We start from the raw sequence: 18842 nt of genomic DNA on the forward strand, positions 1-18842 counted from the left end.
CAACCAGGTATGCCACCACCCAGCCTCAGTTCTTTAAGGAGTATAAATTCATAGTTTTCTCTTTTTTTACCATTTTGTTGAGGAGTTAATGGTTTACAGTATAGTTGTTGACACATAGGTACATTTTTCGTCTCCTCATGATAGGTGTCCGCAAAACACTCTCACCCCCCAGTTTAGGTCCTTCTCTACCAACATGCACCAGGACCTCAAAGGCCCTATCCCAACCCCTTTCTGCTCTCCTTCTACAGAGTCCTTTGGTACAATACTTTGTTTTATAGTATATTTACAGTTGTGTATCAGTCACCACAGCTATAGGACATATCTCTCCCTCTCCCTTTTTCTCTCTCCCTCTCTCTCTCTCTCTCTCTCTCTCTCTCTCTCTCTCTCTATATATATATATATATATATATATATATGTATCCCCAAAGAGGCCAAAAACAGTCACTTTTTTAAAAAAAAATTATTTATAAAGAAACACTGACAAAACCATAGGCTAAGAGGGGTATGACTCCACACAGTTCCCACCACCAGAACTCCGTATCCCATCCCCTCCCCTGATAGCTTTCCTATTTTTTTTTTTTTTTCCTCCAGGGTTATTGCTGGGCCTGGTGCCTGCACCATGAATCCACTGCTCCTGGAGGCCATTTTTCCCCCTTTTGTTGCCCTTCTTGTTGTAGATTCGTTGTGGTTATTATTATTGCCATTGTTGATGTTCATTGTTGGATAGGACAGAGAGAAATGGAGAGAGGGGGGGAAGACAGAGAGGGTGAGAGAAATAGAGACACCTACAGACCTGCTTCAACACTTGTGAAGCGACTCCCCTGCAGGTGGGAAGCCGGGGGCTTGAACCGGGATCCTTACACAGGTCCTTGGGCTTTGCACCACATGCGCTTAACCCACTGCACCACCGCCCGACCCCCAGCTTTCCTATTCTTTAGCCCTCTGGGAGTATGGACCCAAGGTCATTGTGGGATGCAGAAGGTGGAAGGTCTGGTTTCTGTAATTGCTTCCCCGCTGAACATGGGCATTGACAGGTCAATCCATACTCCCAGTCTGCCTCTCTCTTTCCCTAGTGGAACAGGGCTCTGGGGAAGCAGGGCTCCAGGACACATTGGTGGGGTCACCTGTCCAGGGAAAGCCGGTTGGCATCATGGTAGCATATGGAACCTGGTGGCTGAAAAAGGAATTAACATATAAAGGCAAACAAATTGTTGACTAATCATGAACCTAAGGCTGGAATATTGCAGATGAAGATTTGGGGTCTCTGTTTTGAAGATAGCAAGTAGGCCTATTTTAGTTACATACAGTCACTTTTTTTATGGTTGGATTTTATAACATGTGCAGAGATTAATTTTTTCAAAATGCAGTGCATTAAAATCAAACACAACAACCAGGTCTATAGCATAAAAATTATACCTGAAAAATCGCATTACTGGCTTCATATTATTGTTATTTCTATGATGAAATTTATCTTTCAGGCTGTACTTTTTCCCGTGTCTCATACTTATGCTACCTATTGATTATTTTAGGTAATAATAACATGAAAGAAGAAAATTACGCTGCTGCAGTTGATTGTTACACGCAAGCAATAGAATTGGATCCAAATAATGCTGTTTATTATTGCAACAGGTAAATAAACACTGTGTGGCAAGCTTGCAGTTCTTTCTTGTACACAGAGTTCTGAGCATTTACTGGAAAGTTTTGTAACTACCAAGGATCGTTACTAAATATCACAGATCTTTGCATATAAGAAATAAATGGGGAGGGTGGGGAGGGGGTACCTGGTTGAGCACACATGATAACATACAAGGACCCAGATCCAAGCACCTAGTCTCCGCCTGCAAGTAGGAAAGCTTCACAAGTGGCAAAACTGTGCTGTAGATGTTTCTCTGTCTTTCCCTTGATTTCTTTCTATCTCTATCCAGTTGGAGACCAGGGTATTTTTACTTAGCAGGGACTGTTTTTATCATTATTCCCAGTTCCCATCCAAAATTCCTTCCATGGTACCAGTCCCTCCATTGTCAGTGCAGGGCTTCCATATTGCTGTTCCAGCCCCCGAGGGGAAACAGCATTGGAGACCCATGGTTGTAAATTAGTGAGGCTTATGTTCTCCTCCCTTTAGCAGTCTTTTCATTGATAAAACTCAGACCAGAGGTAGTGTTTCAACTGGCAGACTGCCAGACTGGTACCAGGCACTCCCGAGTATGTACAGACTTTTAGCCACAGGAATCTCTCCTTAAGTCCCTCTGTCCATGAGCTACACATGTTTGCACTCACCTGTGGCTTGGTGGGTTCTTGGAGTGGTCCTAGTCTTTTTTTTAATATTTATTTATTCCCTTTTGTTGCCCTGGTTGTATTATTGTTGTAGTTATTATTGTTGTCGTCATTGTTGGATAGGAGGTAGAGAAATGGAGAGAGGAGAGGAAGACAGAGAGGGGGAGAGAAAGATAAACACCTGTAGACCTGCTTCACCGCCTATGAAGCGACTCCCCTGCAGGTGAGGAGTTAGGCTTGAACCGGGATCCTTACGCCGGTCCTTGCGCTTTGCGCCACTTGTGCTTAACCCGCTGCACTACCGCCCGATTCTTGAGTGGTCCTAGTCTTATCTTGTTGCGTTCTCAGGTGATCCTCTTTGCTATTCCTGGTTGAGCCAAGAGAGCAAAGTGCCACTGCTCTATACATAATATCTTGGTTAGCATGTGAAATCTTTTCATATTGAATAATGTCGTGAATGTTGTAGGCATATGTAAATGTCATAAAAAATTGCTTATTTATAATTCACTTGGATAGTGTGCTGCTTTGACATGGGCACCACCCCAGTTGAAGGATGCTTCAGTGCTGTGGTCTTGGTTGATCTCTCTCTCTCTCTTTCTCTCTCCCTATTATTATTTATTTAATTTTTTTATTACCACCAGAGTTATCACTGGGGCTTAGTGCCTACACTACAAATCCATAGCTTCCAGTGACCTTTATTCTTCCAGTGGCCCTTTTTACTTTATTTGATAGGGCAGAGAGAATTTGAGAGTGGAAAGGGGGATAGTGAAGGAGAGAGAAAGATAGATTTCTACTACCTGCTTCACCACTTGGGAAGTATTTCCCATGCAGGTCGGACAGGGGCTTGAATCTGGGTCCTTGCGTATATAGCTGCTATATGTGTTCGACTGAGTGCCTGGCCTTTCTTTGCCTCTATGTCTCTACTTAAAAAAAGGAAATTGGGGGTTGGGTGGTAGCGCAGCAGGTTAAGCGCACGTGGCACAAAGCTCAAGAATGGAATAAGGATCCCGGTTTGAGCCCCCCACTTCCCACCTGCAGGGGAGTCGCTTTAACAGGTGGTGAAGCAGGTCTGCAGGTGTCTATCTTTCTCTCCCCCTCTGTCTTCCCCTCCTCTCTCCATTTCTCTATATCCTATCCAACAACGAACGGCATCAACAATAACAATAACAATCACAACAAGGCTAGAAGAACAAGGACAACAAAAGGGGGAAAAATGGCCTCCAGGAGCAGTGGATTCATGGGCCTCCAGGAGCAGTGGATTCATGGTGCAGGCACTGAGCCCCAGCAATAAACCCTGGAGGCAAAAAAAAAAAAGCTTATTTATAGAGCACAGTAAATTGTATACTTTTAATGTTTTTAAAAACTTTTATTTATTATTGGATAGAGACAGAAAGAAATTGGGAGGGGAGGGGAGAAAGAGAAGGAGAGAGACAGTGAGATACCTTCAGCTCTACTTAACCACTTGTGAAGTTTTCCCCCTGCTGGTGGGGACCAGGGAGTTGAACCTGGGTCCTTGCGCACTGTAATGCCTGAGTTGTATACTTTTAATTTATAAATATGGTAACTCTGCACCATCCAGCCACCAAGTTGCAGATGCTATCATGATGCCAACCTGACTTCCCTGGGCAGATGACCTCACCAATGCTTCCTGGAAACTCAATTCTCTGGTACTGGGAATCGAACTCTTGACCTTATACTGAAGGTATAAGGTCATCCATTGCACCACCTCTCAGATCTCCCATGCTTAACTTTTAATTTGATTTATTAATTAAGTACTTTATATGTGAAAAAAAACAGAGCATGGCTTCACATTTGACCTTTAGGATCCTGATGATACTTTAGCTCCATTAGAAACAAACAAACAAAAACAACTTTGTCCAGGGCCAGGCCATGATGCACCTGGTAGAGTACACACTTTGCAGTGTGCAAGGATCCAGGTTCAAATCCCTAGTCAGGGGAGCTTCACAAGTGTTGAAGCAGTGCTGCAGGTATCTCTCTTCTCCTGTATTCCTCATCTCTCTCAGTTTCTGTCTCTGACCAAATAAATAAATATGTATTTTTAAGATTTTCCTTGAAAATCCTATCATTTGTGTTTTTTTCCTCTAGCATTTAAAATGATCTTGATATGTGTATGTTATATATATGTGTGTATGTATAGTTACATATATGTAACAGTGATTTTACCATGTGTTCTATCTTGTAAATAAATGTTTATTTGTTTTATTTGTGCATAGTATACACTATGGATAATGAAAGGTGTTGGTATGCTTCTAATTCTGCTTCTAAAAACCCCTTCTGTTTCATTTGGTTTAATCCTTCCTGCTTAACACTGTATTCTATTTACATAACCACTGTTAACTAAGCACCAGTATGCCTGCATGGCATTGGTTTGATCCCACTTAAAGCTGTGGTCTATTTACATAAACCACTTTAACTAAGCACCACCCTCCCTCCAGGGCATTGGTGGTTCAGTGGTAGAATTCTCGCCTGCTCCGCCCCCTCTCCTTGTCACACCCTGATTTTCCACCAATCTCTTTTCGCTCCACCCTCTATGTCACATCCTGTTTACACCCTACTTGGCAAGTATATTAGTTTTAGTTTAGCTTAGCTTGGTTTAGATTGTGGGGCATTCTACATGAATAAAGAGATACTGCGTACAGCTCAGCCATGAGTCCCTGGTCATCTGTCTCCCGCTCGTGAAGCCAGCCCAACAGAAAGGTATTATGATTTTTTTATTGGATAGGGAAAGAGAAAAACTGAAAGGAATGGAAGAGATAGGGAGAGAGACAGAGAGACACCTGCAGCCCTGTTTTCCTACTTGTGAAGCTTTCCTCCTGCAGGTGGGGACCAGGGGCTTGAACCTGGGTCTTTGCGCATTGTAGTGTGAGTGCTTAACTAGGTGCACCACTGCCTGGCCCCATAGGGTTTCTTTTAACTTTATAAAAACAGAGCAGAGTACCCCTCTTACCCTATGGTTTAGTCAATATTTCCTTTTTATAAGTAAAAATTAAATAAAAAAAAAACAGAGCAGAAGGGGGCAAGGTAGTGGCATACCCAGTTAAGCATACATATTACCATGCACAAGGACTTGGGTTCAAGCCCCCACTTCCCACCTGCAGGAGGTCTGCTTCATGAGTGATGAAGTAGGTCTGCAGGTGTCTTTCTCTCCCCCCTCTACCTCCCCTCCCTTCTCAATGTCTATCTTTCCTGTTAAATAAAAGGAAAGAGGAAGAAAAAAAGAATGGGAAAATAATGGCCACCAGGAGTGGTGGATTTGTAGCACAAGCACCAAGTGCCAGTGGCAAGAAGGAAAAAAAAAAAAGAGAGAAAAAAAACAGCAAAAGTTAGTATGCATAATTTTGGTTTTTTAAAAAATATTTATTTGTTCCCTATTGTTGCCCTTATTGTTTTATTGTTGTAGTTATTATTGTTATTGATGTCATTGTTGTTGGATAGGACAGAGAGAAATAGAGAGAGGAGGGGAAGACAGGGGGAGAGAAAGATAGACACCTGCAGACTTGCTTCACCGCTTGTGAAGCCACACCCCTGCAGGTGGGGAGCTGGGGGCTCAAACCAGGACCCTTAATGCCAGTCCTTGCACTTTGCACCACCTGTGCTTATCCCGCTGTGCCACTGCACAACTACCAGTATACATAATTTTGTTGCAGTAAGGTAATGAAAGTGAGGGTGTCTGAAAACATGGTGACTCTAACTGCATTGTTCTGCTGGAATTTCATTAGTTATGCCCTGATAGCCAGACAGCAGGGCCTGGGCAAGCAGACCACATTGTTATTCCTTTCAGACACTGGCATGTTTGGCTTCTCACAGAAGATTCAAATATAGCTTGACATCTCCTCTTCCTGAACTCAGAGTTTCTGGTGCTTCTCTCTTTTGTCTAAAGTCAAAGCTACTAAGATTAAAATATATTCATCCTCTTCCCTTCCACACATTCTTTACTTTCTCTTTTTTCCCCCTATGTCTGACTCTCACTACTTTATTCCTTCCTTTTTCTTCATATCAGAATCAGAAGACTACCTCCCGGAGACCAGGGAGTCTTCAGTGTTCCTTTTTTTTAAGATTTTTTAAATATTTATTTATTTCCTTTTTGTTGCCCTGGTTGTTTTTATTGTTGTTGTAGTTATTATTGTTGTTATTGATGTCATCGTTGTTGGATAGGACAGAGAGAAATGGAGAGAGGAGGGGGAGAGAAAGACACCTGCAGACTTGCTTCACTGCTTGTGAAGTAACTCTCCTGCATGTAGGGAGCGGGGGGCTCAAACCGGGATCCTTGTGCTGGTCCTTGTGCTTTGGGTCATGTGTGCTTAACCCGCTGTGCTACCGTCCTACTCCCTTCAGTGTTTCTCTTTGCATACACATCCTAAAGCGCTAGTTTACCCTCTCATCTTTCATCATTCCTTCTGTAGTTCAGGTTTTTAATGTTTACTAACTTGGTACAATAATAACTTCATTTGTTATACACCTCTCCGCCCCCCCCCCCCTTCTCTTTCTCTCTCCTCTACCTCCAGGGACTTACCTTCATTCTACTGCTTCTGGGTCAACTTTTTATTCTTTTTATTTCAGAGAGAGAGAGGAAGACACAAAAAGATCTGGACATGGAACACACACACACGCACATGCACACACACCACTCCTTCCCACAGCAGTACACACACACACACACACACCCCACCCCTTCCCACAGCAGATAAACACACACACACACCACCCCTTCCCACAGCAGATAAACACACACACCACCCCTTCCCACAGCAGACACACACACACCACCCCTTCCCACAGCAGACACACACACACCACCCCTTCCCACAGCAGACACACACACACACACACACACACACACACACACACACACACACACCCCACCCCTTCCCACAGTAGTGTTCTACCATTTGTGGAGCTTTACTCTGTTAGTGTTCCCATGTGGCCCTGGGGCTTGAGCTCTGGGCTTTGAACAAGATAAAACACACCCTACCAGCTAAGCTATTGCCTAACTCCAGCTCCTTTTTTCTGTTTGCACCCCCGCCTCTCCATCTTCTGCCAGAAGATAATGACCTTTTCTATTACAGAAAGTTCTGATAAACAACTCTGAATAAGGCTAATTATGTATTGCCTTTCTCTGTTACAGCTGTTTTTGGATACTCAACTTCCTTACATGTCTGTTCCCCTATTCTAGTGTATGAGAAGTTGGAGGGCTGTTGATTGTCTCTTCTCTATATATTTGCTTCTGAGCTCAGTATTTAGTGTGCTTAGATTTTCAACAGGAGCTTGCGTTGCATTGATGCATCGTGAATTTTAAAAGAAAAAAAATGACCTGTACTCCAACATTTGTTGTATGTATGTATATCTGATATGTATATATGGTTCCCTAATTGGCATGCATATATTTGTATAGTTCCTAGATTTTAAAATTCAGTAACCTGTTCAAACTTTGAAATAGGCCTAGGCCTAGACCTATTTAAACTTAGTGAAAGAGGTATATAGTGAACATCTATATAAGCTTATCCTAGAATCAATAGTATCAAACATTTTGCCACATTTAATTAATTTTTCTCTCTCTGTTTTTCTATTGGTGTGTGTGAAGTTGTGTGTTTACATATATGTAAATTTTTCTTACTGCATTTTATAAGGAGACTTTTTCTTTCCTTTCATTCTTCTTTTCCTCGTTCCTCCTCCTTCCTCCCTCCAGGGTTATTACTGGGGCCTGGGGCCTCAGGCCTGCACTACAAATCCATTGCTCCTGGAGGCCATTTTTCATTGTTGTTGCCCTTGTTGGTTTTGTCATTGCTGTTGTTGTTGTTGGATAGGACAGAGAGAAATCAAGAGAGGAGGGGAAGACACAGAGGGGGAGAGATTGACACCTGTAGACCTGCTTCACTGCCTGGGAAGCCACCTCTCTGCAGGTGGGCAGCCAGGATCTTGAACCAGGATTCTTAAGCCAGTCCTTGTGTTTTGTGCCATGTGGACTTCACGGGTGGCACTACCGCCTGGCCCCCAAGACAGATATTTTCAAACTGTCTCATTAATTATGATTCTAATGATCTAATGTTTGATGTCTTGGGGCAGGGATAACTATATCTTGTGATTATTTATTTTGTAATTAGTAATCTGTTTGGTCAAGTCATGCAAATATCCCAGAACTATACCCTGTAATCTTACAATCCTATAAATCACTATTAATCACAAATTAAAAAAAGACTTGATAAATATTCTGTTCCCTTGCAGAAATAACCTTTCATATATAGTTACTAAGTAGTGATTTTCCTCCTTCCTTCCTCCCTCCCTTCCTTCCTTCCTTTGTTTCTTACCAGAGCACTGCTCAACTCTGCTTTATGGTGATGTCTTGAACCTGAGACTTTGGAGCTTCAGGCATGAGAGTCTCTTTGTATAACCATGATGCTATCTACCCCCACCTGTGATTTTCTAATTGTGTCATATCTTCTGCATACATTGCCTCACAAGTTCTTATAAAGAGGAGCTTTCAGACCAGAGAGATAGACTAGAGGTAGTGCGTAGTGTTTTCATATGAGAGGTCCCATGTTTGATTCCTGATTCCAGAGCATAGTGGCCCTCTAGTCAAAAGACAGAAAAGAAGGAACGAAGGAAGAAAGAGTGAAAGGGAGGGGAAGAGAGAGAAAGACAACAGAATATTACTCAGTTACTAAAAATGATGGAGTCATTTTTGCCTCATCTCACTGCATCTTGAAGTAAAGATAATATTAAGTGAAATGAGTCAAAAAGAGAAGGACAAATACTGAATGATAACACAGGTGTAACTTAAGAAATAATGCTAGAGAGGGAAATCACAAAACAAAACTTGGACTGGGTTTGTTGTATTGCATGAAAGCAAAGAACTCTGGGAAAGAAGAGGAAGGGGGTGGGACCTGGAGGTACTGTTGTGTGATGCATGGGGAGGTGAGAAATAATTGTTACCTATGTGTCAACAACTGCATTGTAAATCATTAAACCCCCAATAAAAATGAGGGAAGAAAAAAGAACTTTCACCCCCTTTTCTGTTTTCCTTCTCCTTTCTCTTCCCCAAACTTCCATAAGTTTCATTATGTATTCATGATTTTTTTCCTTTATTGGAGGATTAATGTTTTACATTCAACAGTAAATACAATAGTTTGAACATGCATAACATTTCTCAGTTTTCCACATAGCAGTACAACTCCCACTAGGTCCTCTGTCATCCTTTTCCAGGACCTGTATTCTCCCCCCCCGCAAAGTCTTTTATTTTGGGCCAGTACACCTGTATTCATGAATTTTTTTAAAATCCACTATCCAGTATGTTACAGTGAATCACCATAGGACTTCTGGTGCTAAAATTATCCCTATTTGGCTTATGGTAGCCCCTTGAAACTTTAGCTAACTTTATTTATGTTTGAACATTTTTTTAAAATAAAAAATCATGTTATTGAGAAAAATAATGGTCTATAGTTGCTGACATATGGGTATAACTTCTTATCTCCTCTTGATGGGCTTCTGCAAACCACCTCCTCCAACTACCCAAGTCCCTCTTCACCGCTGTGTGCAGGATACCCAACACCTTTCTCTCCTCTACTCCTTCTCTAGAGTCCTTTGCTTTGTTGCACTACACCTTCCCCAGTACAAGCTTCACCCCACATTTTCTCTTTTCTTGTCTTGCTTGCTTTCTGAGACATGGTATCCCAGATCTGCCTTGTACTTTTCTTGCTGGGACACAGTTTTCTCCTGCATGGAGCTTTGTTACAGGTAGACTGGAAGGGATTTGATAGTCTTGTTTTTAATTGTTCTGAGATTTTGTGCTATGTAGACAGAATATACTACTATACTTAATTTGCAGCCAGACGTAGGCACACAGGTAAGGTTAATTTTTCATCGTAAGGGCTGGGCTGTGGTGTTCTTGGTAGAACACACAAATTGCCATGTGTCAAGACCAGGGTTTTGGGAGTCAGGTGGTAGTGCAGCGGGTTAAGCACACGTGGCGCGAAGTGCAAGGATCATCGTAAGGATCCTGGTTCAAGCCCCTGGCTTCCCACCTACAGGGGAGTTGCTTCACAGGCGGTGAAGGAGGTCTGCAAGTATCTATCTTTCTCTCCCCGTCTTCCCCTCCTCTCTCCATTTCTCTCTGTCCCACCTAACAACAATGACATAAATAAGAACAACAATATTAATTATAACAACAATAAAAAACAAGGACAACAAAAGGAAAATAAGTAAATATATTTTTTAAAAGACCAGGGTTTTGCAGATGTCTGTTTTTCTCCCTCATAATCTCCCCATTGCCTCTCAATTTCTGTCTCTATGAAGAAAAATAAATAAATAAATAAATAAATAAATAAATAAATAAAAACAACCACCATGAGTTGTGGATTGTTCATATGGGTACCAATCCCCAGACATATAAGTACTGACCTCCAACAATAACCCTCTTGGCAATAAAAAAAAAAAAAAAAGGGAAAAACGATATTGTAGACTTCCCAGCCTGTCTTAACTCTGTCAAACCAGCTAACAGCACACTACTCTTGTAGCCCTTCACAGCAGCCCCTCTGTGTGTCCCTGGAATCTCAACTACCCTCATGTCTTCACTTTGCACAGATTAAGAAAGTCAGTACATCAGTGTGTGACTCACTTATTCACCTTTTCTGTGGCAAAGCAAATAGTGAGAAGCAGCATGCATGTTTGTTTTTGAATGTTTTTTTCCCTGAGGATTTTCTTCATTTAGTCACATAATTATTTTAGGCTATTTGATTTAGCCACTTATTGGGAATAATATGAGTATAGAAATTGGGGCAAGGAAAACAAAACTTTGTCAGTACCCGCAAATCTAAGTTAATGTCTGAAAGATTGCTTATAATAAAAAGTCTCTCCTCTCTCTCTTAGGGCTGCTGCTCAGAGTAAATTAGGTCACTACACTGACGCGATAAAGGACTGTGAAAAAGCAATAGCAATTGATTCAAAGTACAGCAAGGCCTATGGGCGAATGGGGTAAGTTCTGAGGGAATGGCCAAAGTCATATCGAGTAGTATTGGGCACGCTAAGCTTTTTATTTAAATATTTTATTTATTTATTTGGTAGAAATAGAAATTGAGAAGGGAGGAAGAGTTAAGAGAGGGAAAGACAGAGACAGTTGCAGCACTGCTTCACCACTCATGAGGCTTCCCTCCCCAGGTAGGGACCAGGAGGCTTAAACCCTGATCCTTCTTCATTGTAAAATGTGTGATTAATTGGGTTCACCCCTGCCTGCCTCCCCCACCCTTTTTTTTTTAGATCCAAAATATGTTCATTGGAATGGTTTCCCATTCGTCTTTTATATATATATTTTTTTCCCTTTTTGTTGCCCTTGTTTTTTCTTTCTTTCTTTTTTTAATTTCTTTATTGGGGAATTAATGTTTTACATTTAACAGTAAATACAATAGTCTGTACATGCATAACATTCCCCAGTTTCCCATATAACAATACAACCCCCACCAGGTCCTCTGTCATCCTTCTTGGACCTGTATTCTTCCCACCCACCCACCCCAGAGTCTTTTACTTTGGTGCAATATGCCAATTCCATTTCAGGTTCTACTTGTGTTTTCTTTTCTGATCTTGTTTTTCAACTTCTGCCTGAGAGTGAGATCATCCCATATTCATCCTTCTGTTTCTGACTTATTGCACTTAACATGAATTTTTCAAGTCCCATCCAAGATCGGCTGAAAACGGTGAAATCACCATTTTTTTTTTACAGCTAAGTAGTATTCCATCGTGTATATAGACCACAACTTGCTCAGCCACTCATCTGTTGTTGGACACCTGGGTTGCTTCCAGGTTTTGGCTATTACAAATTGTGCTGCCAAGAACATATGTGTACACATATCTTTTTGGATGGATGTGTTGGGTTCCTTAGGATATATCCCCAGGAGAAGAATTGCAGGATCATAGGGTAGGTCCATTTCTAGCCTTCTGAGAGTTCTCCAGACTGTTCTCCACAGAGGTTGGACCAATTGACATTCCCACCAGCAGTGTAGGAGGGTTCCTTTGACCCCACACCCTCTCCAGCATTTGCTGCTGTTACCTTTTCTGATGTATGACATTCTCACAGGAGTGAAGTGGTATCTCATTGTTGTCTTTATTTGCATTTCTCTGATAATCAGAGACTTGGAGCATTTTTTCATGTGTTTCTCGGCCTTTTGGATCTCTTCTGTGGTGAATATTCTGTCCATGTCCTCTCCCCATTTTTGGATGGGGTTATTTGTTGTCTTGTTGTTGAGTTTGGCAAGCTCTTTATATATGTTGGTTATTAAACTTTTATCTGATGTATGACTTGTAAAGATCTTCTCCCATTCTGTGAGGGGTCTCTTGGTTTGGGTAGTGGTTCCTTTTGCTGTGCAAAAGCTTTTTAATTTGATGTAGTCCCATAGGTTTATACTTGTCCCTTGTTGTTTTCTATTGTTGTTGTAGTTATTATTGTTGTTGATGTCGTTGTTGTTAGATAGAACAGAGAGAAATGGAGAGAGGAGGGGAAGACAGAAAGAGGGAGAGAAAGATAAGACACCTGCAGACCTGCTTCACCGCCTGTGAAGCGACTCCCTTGCAGGTGGGGAGCCGGGGACTCAAACCGGGATCCTTACACGGGTCCTTGCACATTGTACCACGCGCACTTACCTGCTGCACTACCACTGACTCCCCCCATTCATCTTGATTCAGGGTGCTTTTAGTGCTGCTTCTGTCTGAAGAAGCATCCTCCTATATAAGCCTTGCTTTTCCTCCTGTCAGATGACAGAGGACAGTGAATCAGCCAACACACTAACCTACTGTTTGTGCATGGATAAAGATGGTATTGATTTTATAGCATACTGGGCACATCCATGAAGTAGGTAGGAGTGGGGATTTGTACCAGGTGTTTCATTTTCTCTTCTCTTCTGGAGAACAATGGGGGAGGTCCCTCAGTAGAGGCATGTTCTTACTCTTTTTTAAAAATACTTATTTTGGATAGAGAGAGAAATTAAGAGGGAAGGGGGATATAGAGAGGGAGAGAGACACTTGTAGCACTGCTTCACCTCTTGAGAATTTCCCCCTTACAGATGGATTCTGGGAGGCTTGAACCTGGGTCCTTGCACACTGTAATATGTGCGCTCAAAGAGGTGCAGCACCCCCCTGTCCCCAAGGCATGTTCTCTTGACAATGTCTTCACAGCCCCGAAACAGATATATATTTAATTTTTTGTGCATTTTATTGTTGATTTTCCTATTTACAGTGGCATGCAAACATGATTGAAGAGTTGTCTAGCATTCTTAAATATCAGAAGGTTGCAATGGACCTTACGAAGAAAATACATATCAGATAAACTTTGTTCAGGTTTAAGTTAGTGCTGCTGGTTGTATATATGTGAACCATATATGAATCATATATGAATCATACGTATGTATGCTATATATGTATATCATTTACATATATACACTTAGGTGAATATATATATATATATATATATATGTGTGTGTATTTATGTGTATCCATTACCCACCCCCCCTTATTTTGCCTCCAGGATTATCTATTGCTGGGGCTCTGTGACTGCACCACAAATCCACTACTCCTGTGGCTATTTTTTTCAATTATTTGGATAGGACAGAGAGAATTCTAGAGGGAAGGGGAAGACAGAGAGGGAGGGAGAAAGATAGGACACTTGCAGACCTGCTTCACCACTTGTGAAGTGGCCCCCTTGCAAGTGGTGAGCCAGGGGTTCAAACCTGGATCTTGCTCCGGTCCTTGCACTTTGTACTATGTGTGCTTAATACTGTGCACCACCGCACAGCCCTCCACCCACCCCCCAGTTTTTTTGTTTGTTTTACCACCAGGATTATCTCTGTGGCTCAGTGCCGGCACTGTGAATTCACCACTCTCAGTGGCTAGTTTTTCTTTTCCTTTCTATTTTATTGGATGGGACAGAAAGAAATTGAGAAAGGATGGGGGAGATAGAGTGAGAGAGAAAGATAGACACCTGTAGATCTGTTTCACTGCTCATGAAACATCTGCTCTGCAAGTGGGGTTCAGGGGCTCAAACCCAGGTCTTTGAACATGGTAATATGTGTGTTTAACCTGTTGTACCACCACTCAGTCCCCTTCCCTTTCTTTTTTATTAAGTAGGAGAGAGAGAGAGAGGGACCTACAGTCCTGATTCACGAATCATGTAGTGTTCTTCCCTGCTGGTGGGGAACAAGGGTTTGAACCCAGGGCATTGCACATGGTAACATGCATGTTCCACTGCCCGGCCTCCAAATTAACATTTTCTAGGGGCCAGGTGGTGGTGCACCTGGTTGAGTGTATGTTACATTTTCTAGACAAAACTTTTGTTCCCTTAACTCTTTTCTTAGTGAGTATTATCATCATTTAGCTACCCAGAGTGCAGTTCACAAGTGTAGGAACCATGTTTAATTTTTACTGTGCCTGGAACATCTGTCTGCCAGCAAGTCTTACCAATTTTAGCTTCCATACATATTTTTAATTCATACATTGAGTGCTGTCTTGATTATAATCCTAATCCAAGCTGCCACCTCTTAAATTGCCTACTGTAATAACTTAAAGTATTTATTTATCTATTTATTTCAGTAGAGACAGAGAGAAATCCAGAGAGGATGGGGTGATAAGAGTGGGGGGGAGACAGAAAGACACCTGCAACCCTGCTTCACCACTTGTGGAGCTTTCCCCTGCAGGTGGAGGCCAGAGGCTTGAACCCAGGTCCTCGTGTACTGTAGCATGTGTGCTCAACCAGATATGCCATCTGGCCCCGTGTAATAACCTTCTCATTGGTTTCCCTTCCTACATTCTACCCCGTGTCCATGCTGATCCTCTTTAAAAAAAAAAGCCACAGTGAGCTTCTAAAGCATAAAGCAGATCATGCAATTCCACTGCAGCCCGAATAAAGTCCTGCTTCTAAAACATGTTCTGATCCGATACTTGATTCCTTCCAGACTTCATCTCTCTCCATACTTTGGCTTCTATAACTCTCCTCATCAGACTTTTGTCAAGATTCTTTTTTTTTTTTTTTTTAAGATTTTATTTATTAATGAGGAAGATAGGAGGAGAGAGAAAGAACCAAACATCACTCTGGCACATGTGCTGCCGGGGATCGAACTCAGGACCTCATACTTGAGAGTCCAAAGCTTTATCACTGCACCACCTCCCGGACCACTTTTGTCAAAATTCTTAAGTGTACCATGTGTGCATGGTCCCAGGGTCACTATGTTCAGTGTTGCCTCTACTTAGAATGCTTCTACACTGATTTTTTTTTAATTCATTTATTTTCCCTTTTGTTGCCCTTGTTTTTTATTATTGTTATAGTTCTTATTATTGATGTTGTCATTGTTAGACAGGACAGAGAGAAATGGAGAGAAGAGGAGAAGAGAAAGAGAGACACCTGCAGACCTGCTTCACTACTTATGAAGCGACTCCCCTGCAGGTGGGGAGCCTGGGGCTCAAACCGGGATCCTTATGCCAGTCCTTGTGCTTTGCGCCACCTGCGCTTAACCCACTGCACTACCACCCAACTCCCTTCTGCAGTGATTTTCAAGGGAATGCTCTCTTTTCATTGTTCGAGTCTTTGGAGCAGCTCCTCTATGTATTCTCTTTAAAAATCTTTAGAAATGTTTTAATTAAAACAAATTAAAAAGTTGATGCTTATTGCTTATCTTCCTCAGGTAGAATGAAATTTTCATAAACAAGAACTTTCCCCTTTTTATTATGGGATCTAAGGTAGTGTCTGGCACATAGAAGGGTTTTGGTAAAATGTTTATTGGCTGTTGATTAATTGAAGACTGATGAAGTACCTTTCATGGTTGATCTGTATGTAATAGGTATGTCAGCATTAGAACTTGGGTTCTGAGAATATTTCTGATATTAGGAAATATATACACAGGTATATATCTGAAACCACTGAAATAAGTCATCAAGAAAATATTAGAATAATTTGTTGACAACCAAGAACTAATTAACAACCACCACCACCACCACCACAACAACAAAAGACATGTACCTCAATCCTTCCTCTCTGTATATACATACTATTGCTTTATTCTGAAGTATTTTCCCTTTCTAAATAAATTCTAATTAAGTGGTAAAAATGTAGCAATTCACTCTTAGATCTGCGGCCCGTGTAGTAATTTATCTTAGTTGTAAAGGATGCTATAAAAGAAATCTTAATCCGGATATTAGTAATAGGGGCAAATCCAAATGTTAGAACTGAGAACATGTCAAACAATGAATGGGTATGCCAATGGCATAATTAAAGTGCCTTGTTCTGCCATCTCTAAAACTAATTTCAAAATTTTTACTTATTGTGACTCAATGTCTCTGACTTAAAACTAGATCAAGCAGGGCACATCTCTTAAGCATTAAAGTTATTATTCGCATAGAATAGCTGAGTGGCTAGCAGAGAGGAGAGTGTCCAAGTTTACAGAATCTTGGCTAGAAGAAATTTTGTGCTATTCCTGTGAACCAGAGTTCAACAAATAAGTGTAATCTGGATTAGAATTGAATACCAGGAGAGATGTTTGGCCACTTTTGTGATGTCCTGATGTTCTTTTATCATGTGTCTTATAATTTTAATTTCCTTCAAGGCTGGCCTTGACTGCTATGAATAAATTTGAAGAAGCTGTTACAAGTTATCAAAAAGCATTAGATCTTGATCCTGAAAATGATTCCTATAAATCAAATCTGAAAATAGCAGAACAGAAGCTAAGGGAGGTGTCAAGTCCTGTAAGTTACTAATGTCAATGAATGAAATAGTTTGTCATTCAAATTAATTATAATTATGGAATGATTATCATATATGTATATATATTTCTTACAGACAGGAACTGGATTGAGCTTTGACATGGCCAGTTTAATAAATAATCCAGCTTTCATTAGTATGGTAAGTGCTTTTCCTTTCTATTTCCTCCTGGCTCTGTTTTCATGGGAGTATATAGTTGTGAAATTTAAGAAATAAGGGAGCTTTTTTTGTGATGACAGTAATGGATGTATGGATGAGGTTATTAATGATTCTTCCCATTTTTGTTAGTGATTTAATATTGATTTACAAAATTATGTGATAACAGGGGTACAATTGCACACCGTTTCCACCACCATAGTTCTGGTCCCCATTCCCTCCAGTGGGAACTGTATTTCTTCCAAGGTCACAGATATGGGTTGACTGTTATTTCTATTATTTATTTATTTATTTATTTATTTATTTCAGTGAGAGTGTGAAAGAACAAACAAAAAACAATTCTATTGTCCAAGGAGTTCTACTCACTGTCTTTGTCATTCTCATGTAGACCTAGGGACCAAACCTGGGTCTTATTCATGCAAGGCTTATGTTCTCCATGACTGAGGATATATATATATATATATATTTTTTTTTTTTTTTTTTTTTTTGCCTCCAGGTTTATCACTGGGGCTTAGTGCCTGCACCATGAATCTGCTCCTGGAGGCTATTTTTCCCTTTTGTTGCCCTTGTTTTTATTGTTGTTCTTCTGATTATTATTGTTGTCATTGCTGTTATTGTTGTTGGATAGGACAGAGAGAAATTAAGAGAGGAAGGGAAGACAGAAGGGGGAGAGAAAGATAGACACTTGCAGACCTGCTTCACCACTTGTGAAGAGACCCCCCCTTGCAGGTGGGGAGCCAGGGGCTTAAACCAGTATCTTTAAGCTGGTCCTTGCACTTTGCGCCATGTGCACTTAACCTGCTGCACTACCACCCAACCCTCGATGGCTGAGGATCTTAACTTACTCATATTACCTCTTTGTGGGAAAGCTAGGGATGGACTTCAGAAAGTCCATAAATTTGTGATCCAGGAGGTGGCGCAGTGGATAAAGCATTGGATTCTCAACTATGAGGTCCTGAGTTTGATCCCTGGCAGCACATGTACCAGAGTGATGTCTGGTTCTTTCTCTTCTATCTCTCTCATGAATAAATAAATAATTTCTAAAAAAAAAAAAAAGAAAAGAAAGAAAGTCCATAAATTCCCTGAAGTTGTATAGAAAAACTTGTAGAGATGTAGTTATGTTCATTTGCTAGGAAGAGCACCATCTTTTTTCATCAGAGTGACAAAGGGTCTGCAAACTTTTTTAAATGGGTCCAAGTTGGGCAGGGAAGATAGCATAATGGTCATACAAAGAGACTAATGCTTGAGTCTCCAGAGTCCTGGATTTAGTCCCTCATACCAATGTAAGCGAGAGCTGAGCTTTGTTTGTTAAAAAAAGAAAGGGAGGGAGGGAGGGAGGGAGGGAGGAAAGAAAGGAAGGAAGAGAAAAGGAAAGGAAAGGAAAGGAAAGGAAAGGAAAGGAAAGGAAAGGAAAGGAAAGGAAAGGAAAGGAAAGGAAAGGAAAGGAAAGGAAAAAAAATGACGTTGGTGACTGGGCAATGGTGCACCTAGTAGAGTACAGATGTAACCATGCACAAGAACCCTGGTTCAAATCCCCACCCCCACCTGCAGGAAGGAATCTTCATGAGCAGTAAAGCAGTACTGCAACTAAGCAAGAAGCTATGTGCTTAGAGCTCATGACCCTGTTTTCTTTCTTTTATGATTATTATTTTCCCTTTTGTTG

At 41.1% G+C, this 18842-nt stretch overlaps 1 protein-coding gene across 3 annotated transcripts in view; it reads left to right on the forward strand.

Moving 5' to 3' along the window:
* SGTB (small glutamine rich tetratricopeptide repeat co-chaperone beta) overlaps positions 1-18842 on the forward strand; it is a 43396-nt gene that overhangs the window by 17683 nt on the left and 6871 nt on the right. For all 3 annotated transcript variants that reach the window (XM_016188343.2, XM_007523489.3, XM_060191276.1), the window contains 4 exons: positions 1530-1629; positions 11158-11262; positions 16869-17007; positions 17102-17164. In XM_016188343.2, coding sequence (XP_016043829.1) covers positions 1530-1629; positions 11158-11262; positions 16869-17007; positions 17102-17164 — 407 coding nt within the window. The remainder of the gene's footprint in view (positions 1-1529; positions 1630-11157; positions 11263-16868; positions 17008-17101; positions 17165-18842) is intronic.

Source organism: Erinaceus europaeus, chromosome 5 (genome assembly GCF_950295315.1).
Source record: "Erinaceus europaeus chromosome 5, mEriEur2.1, whole genome shotgun sequence".
Taxonomy (NCBI): Eukaryota; Metazoa; Chordata; class Mammalia; order Eulipotyphla; family Erinaceidae; genus Erinaceus; species Erinaceus europaeus.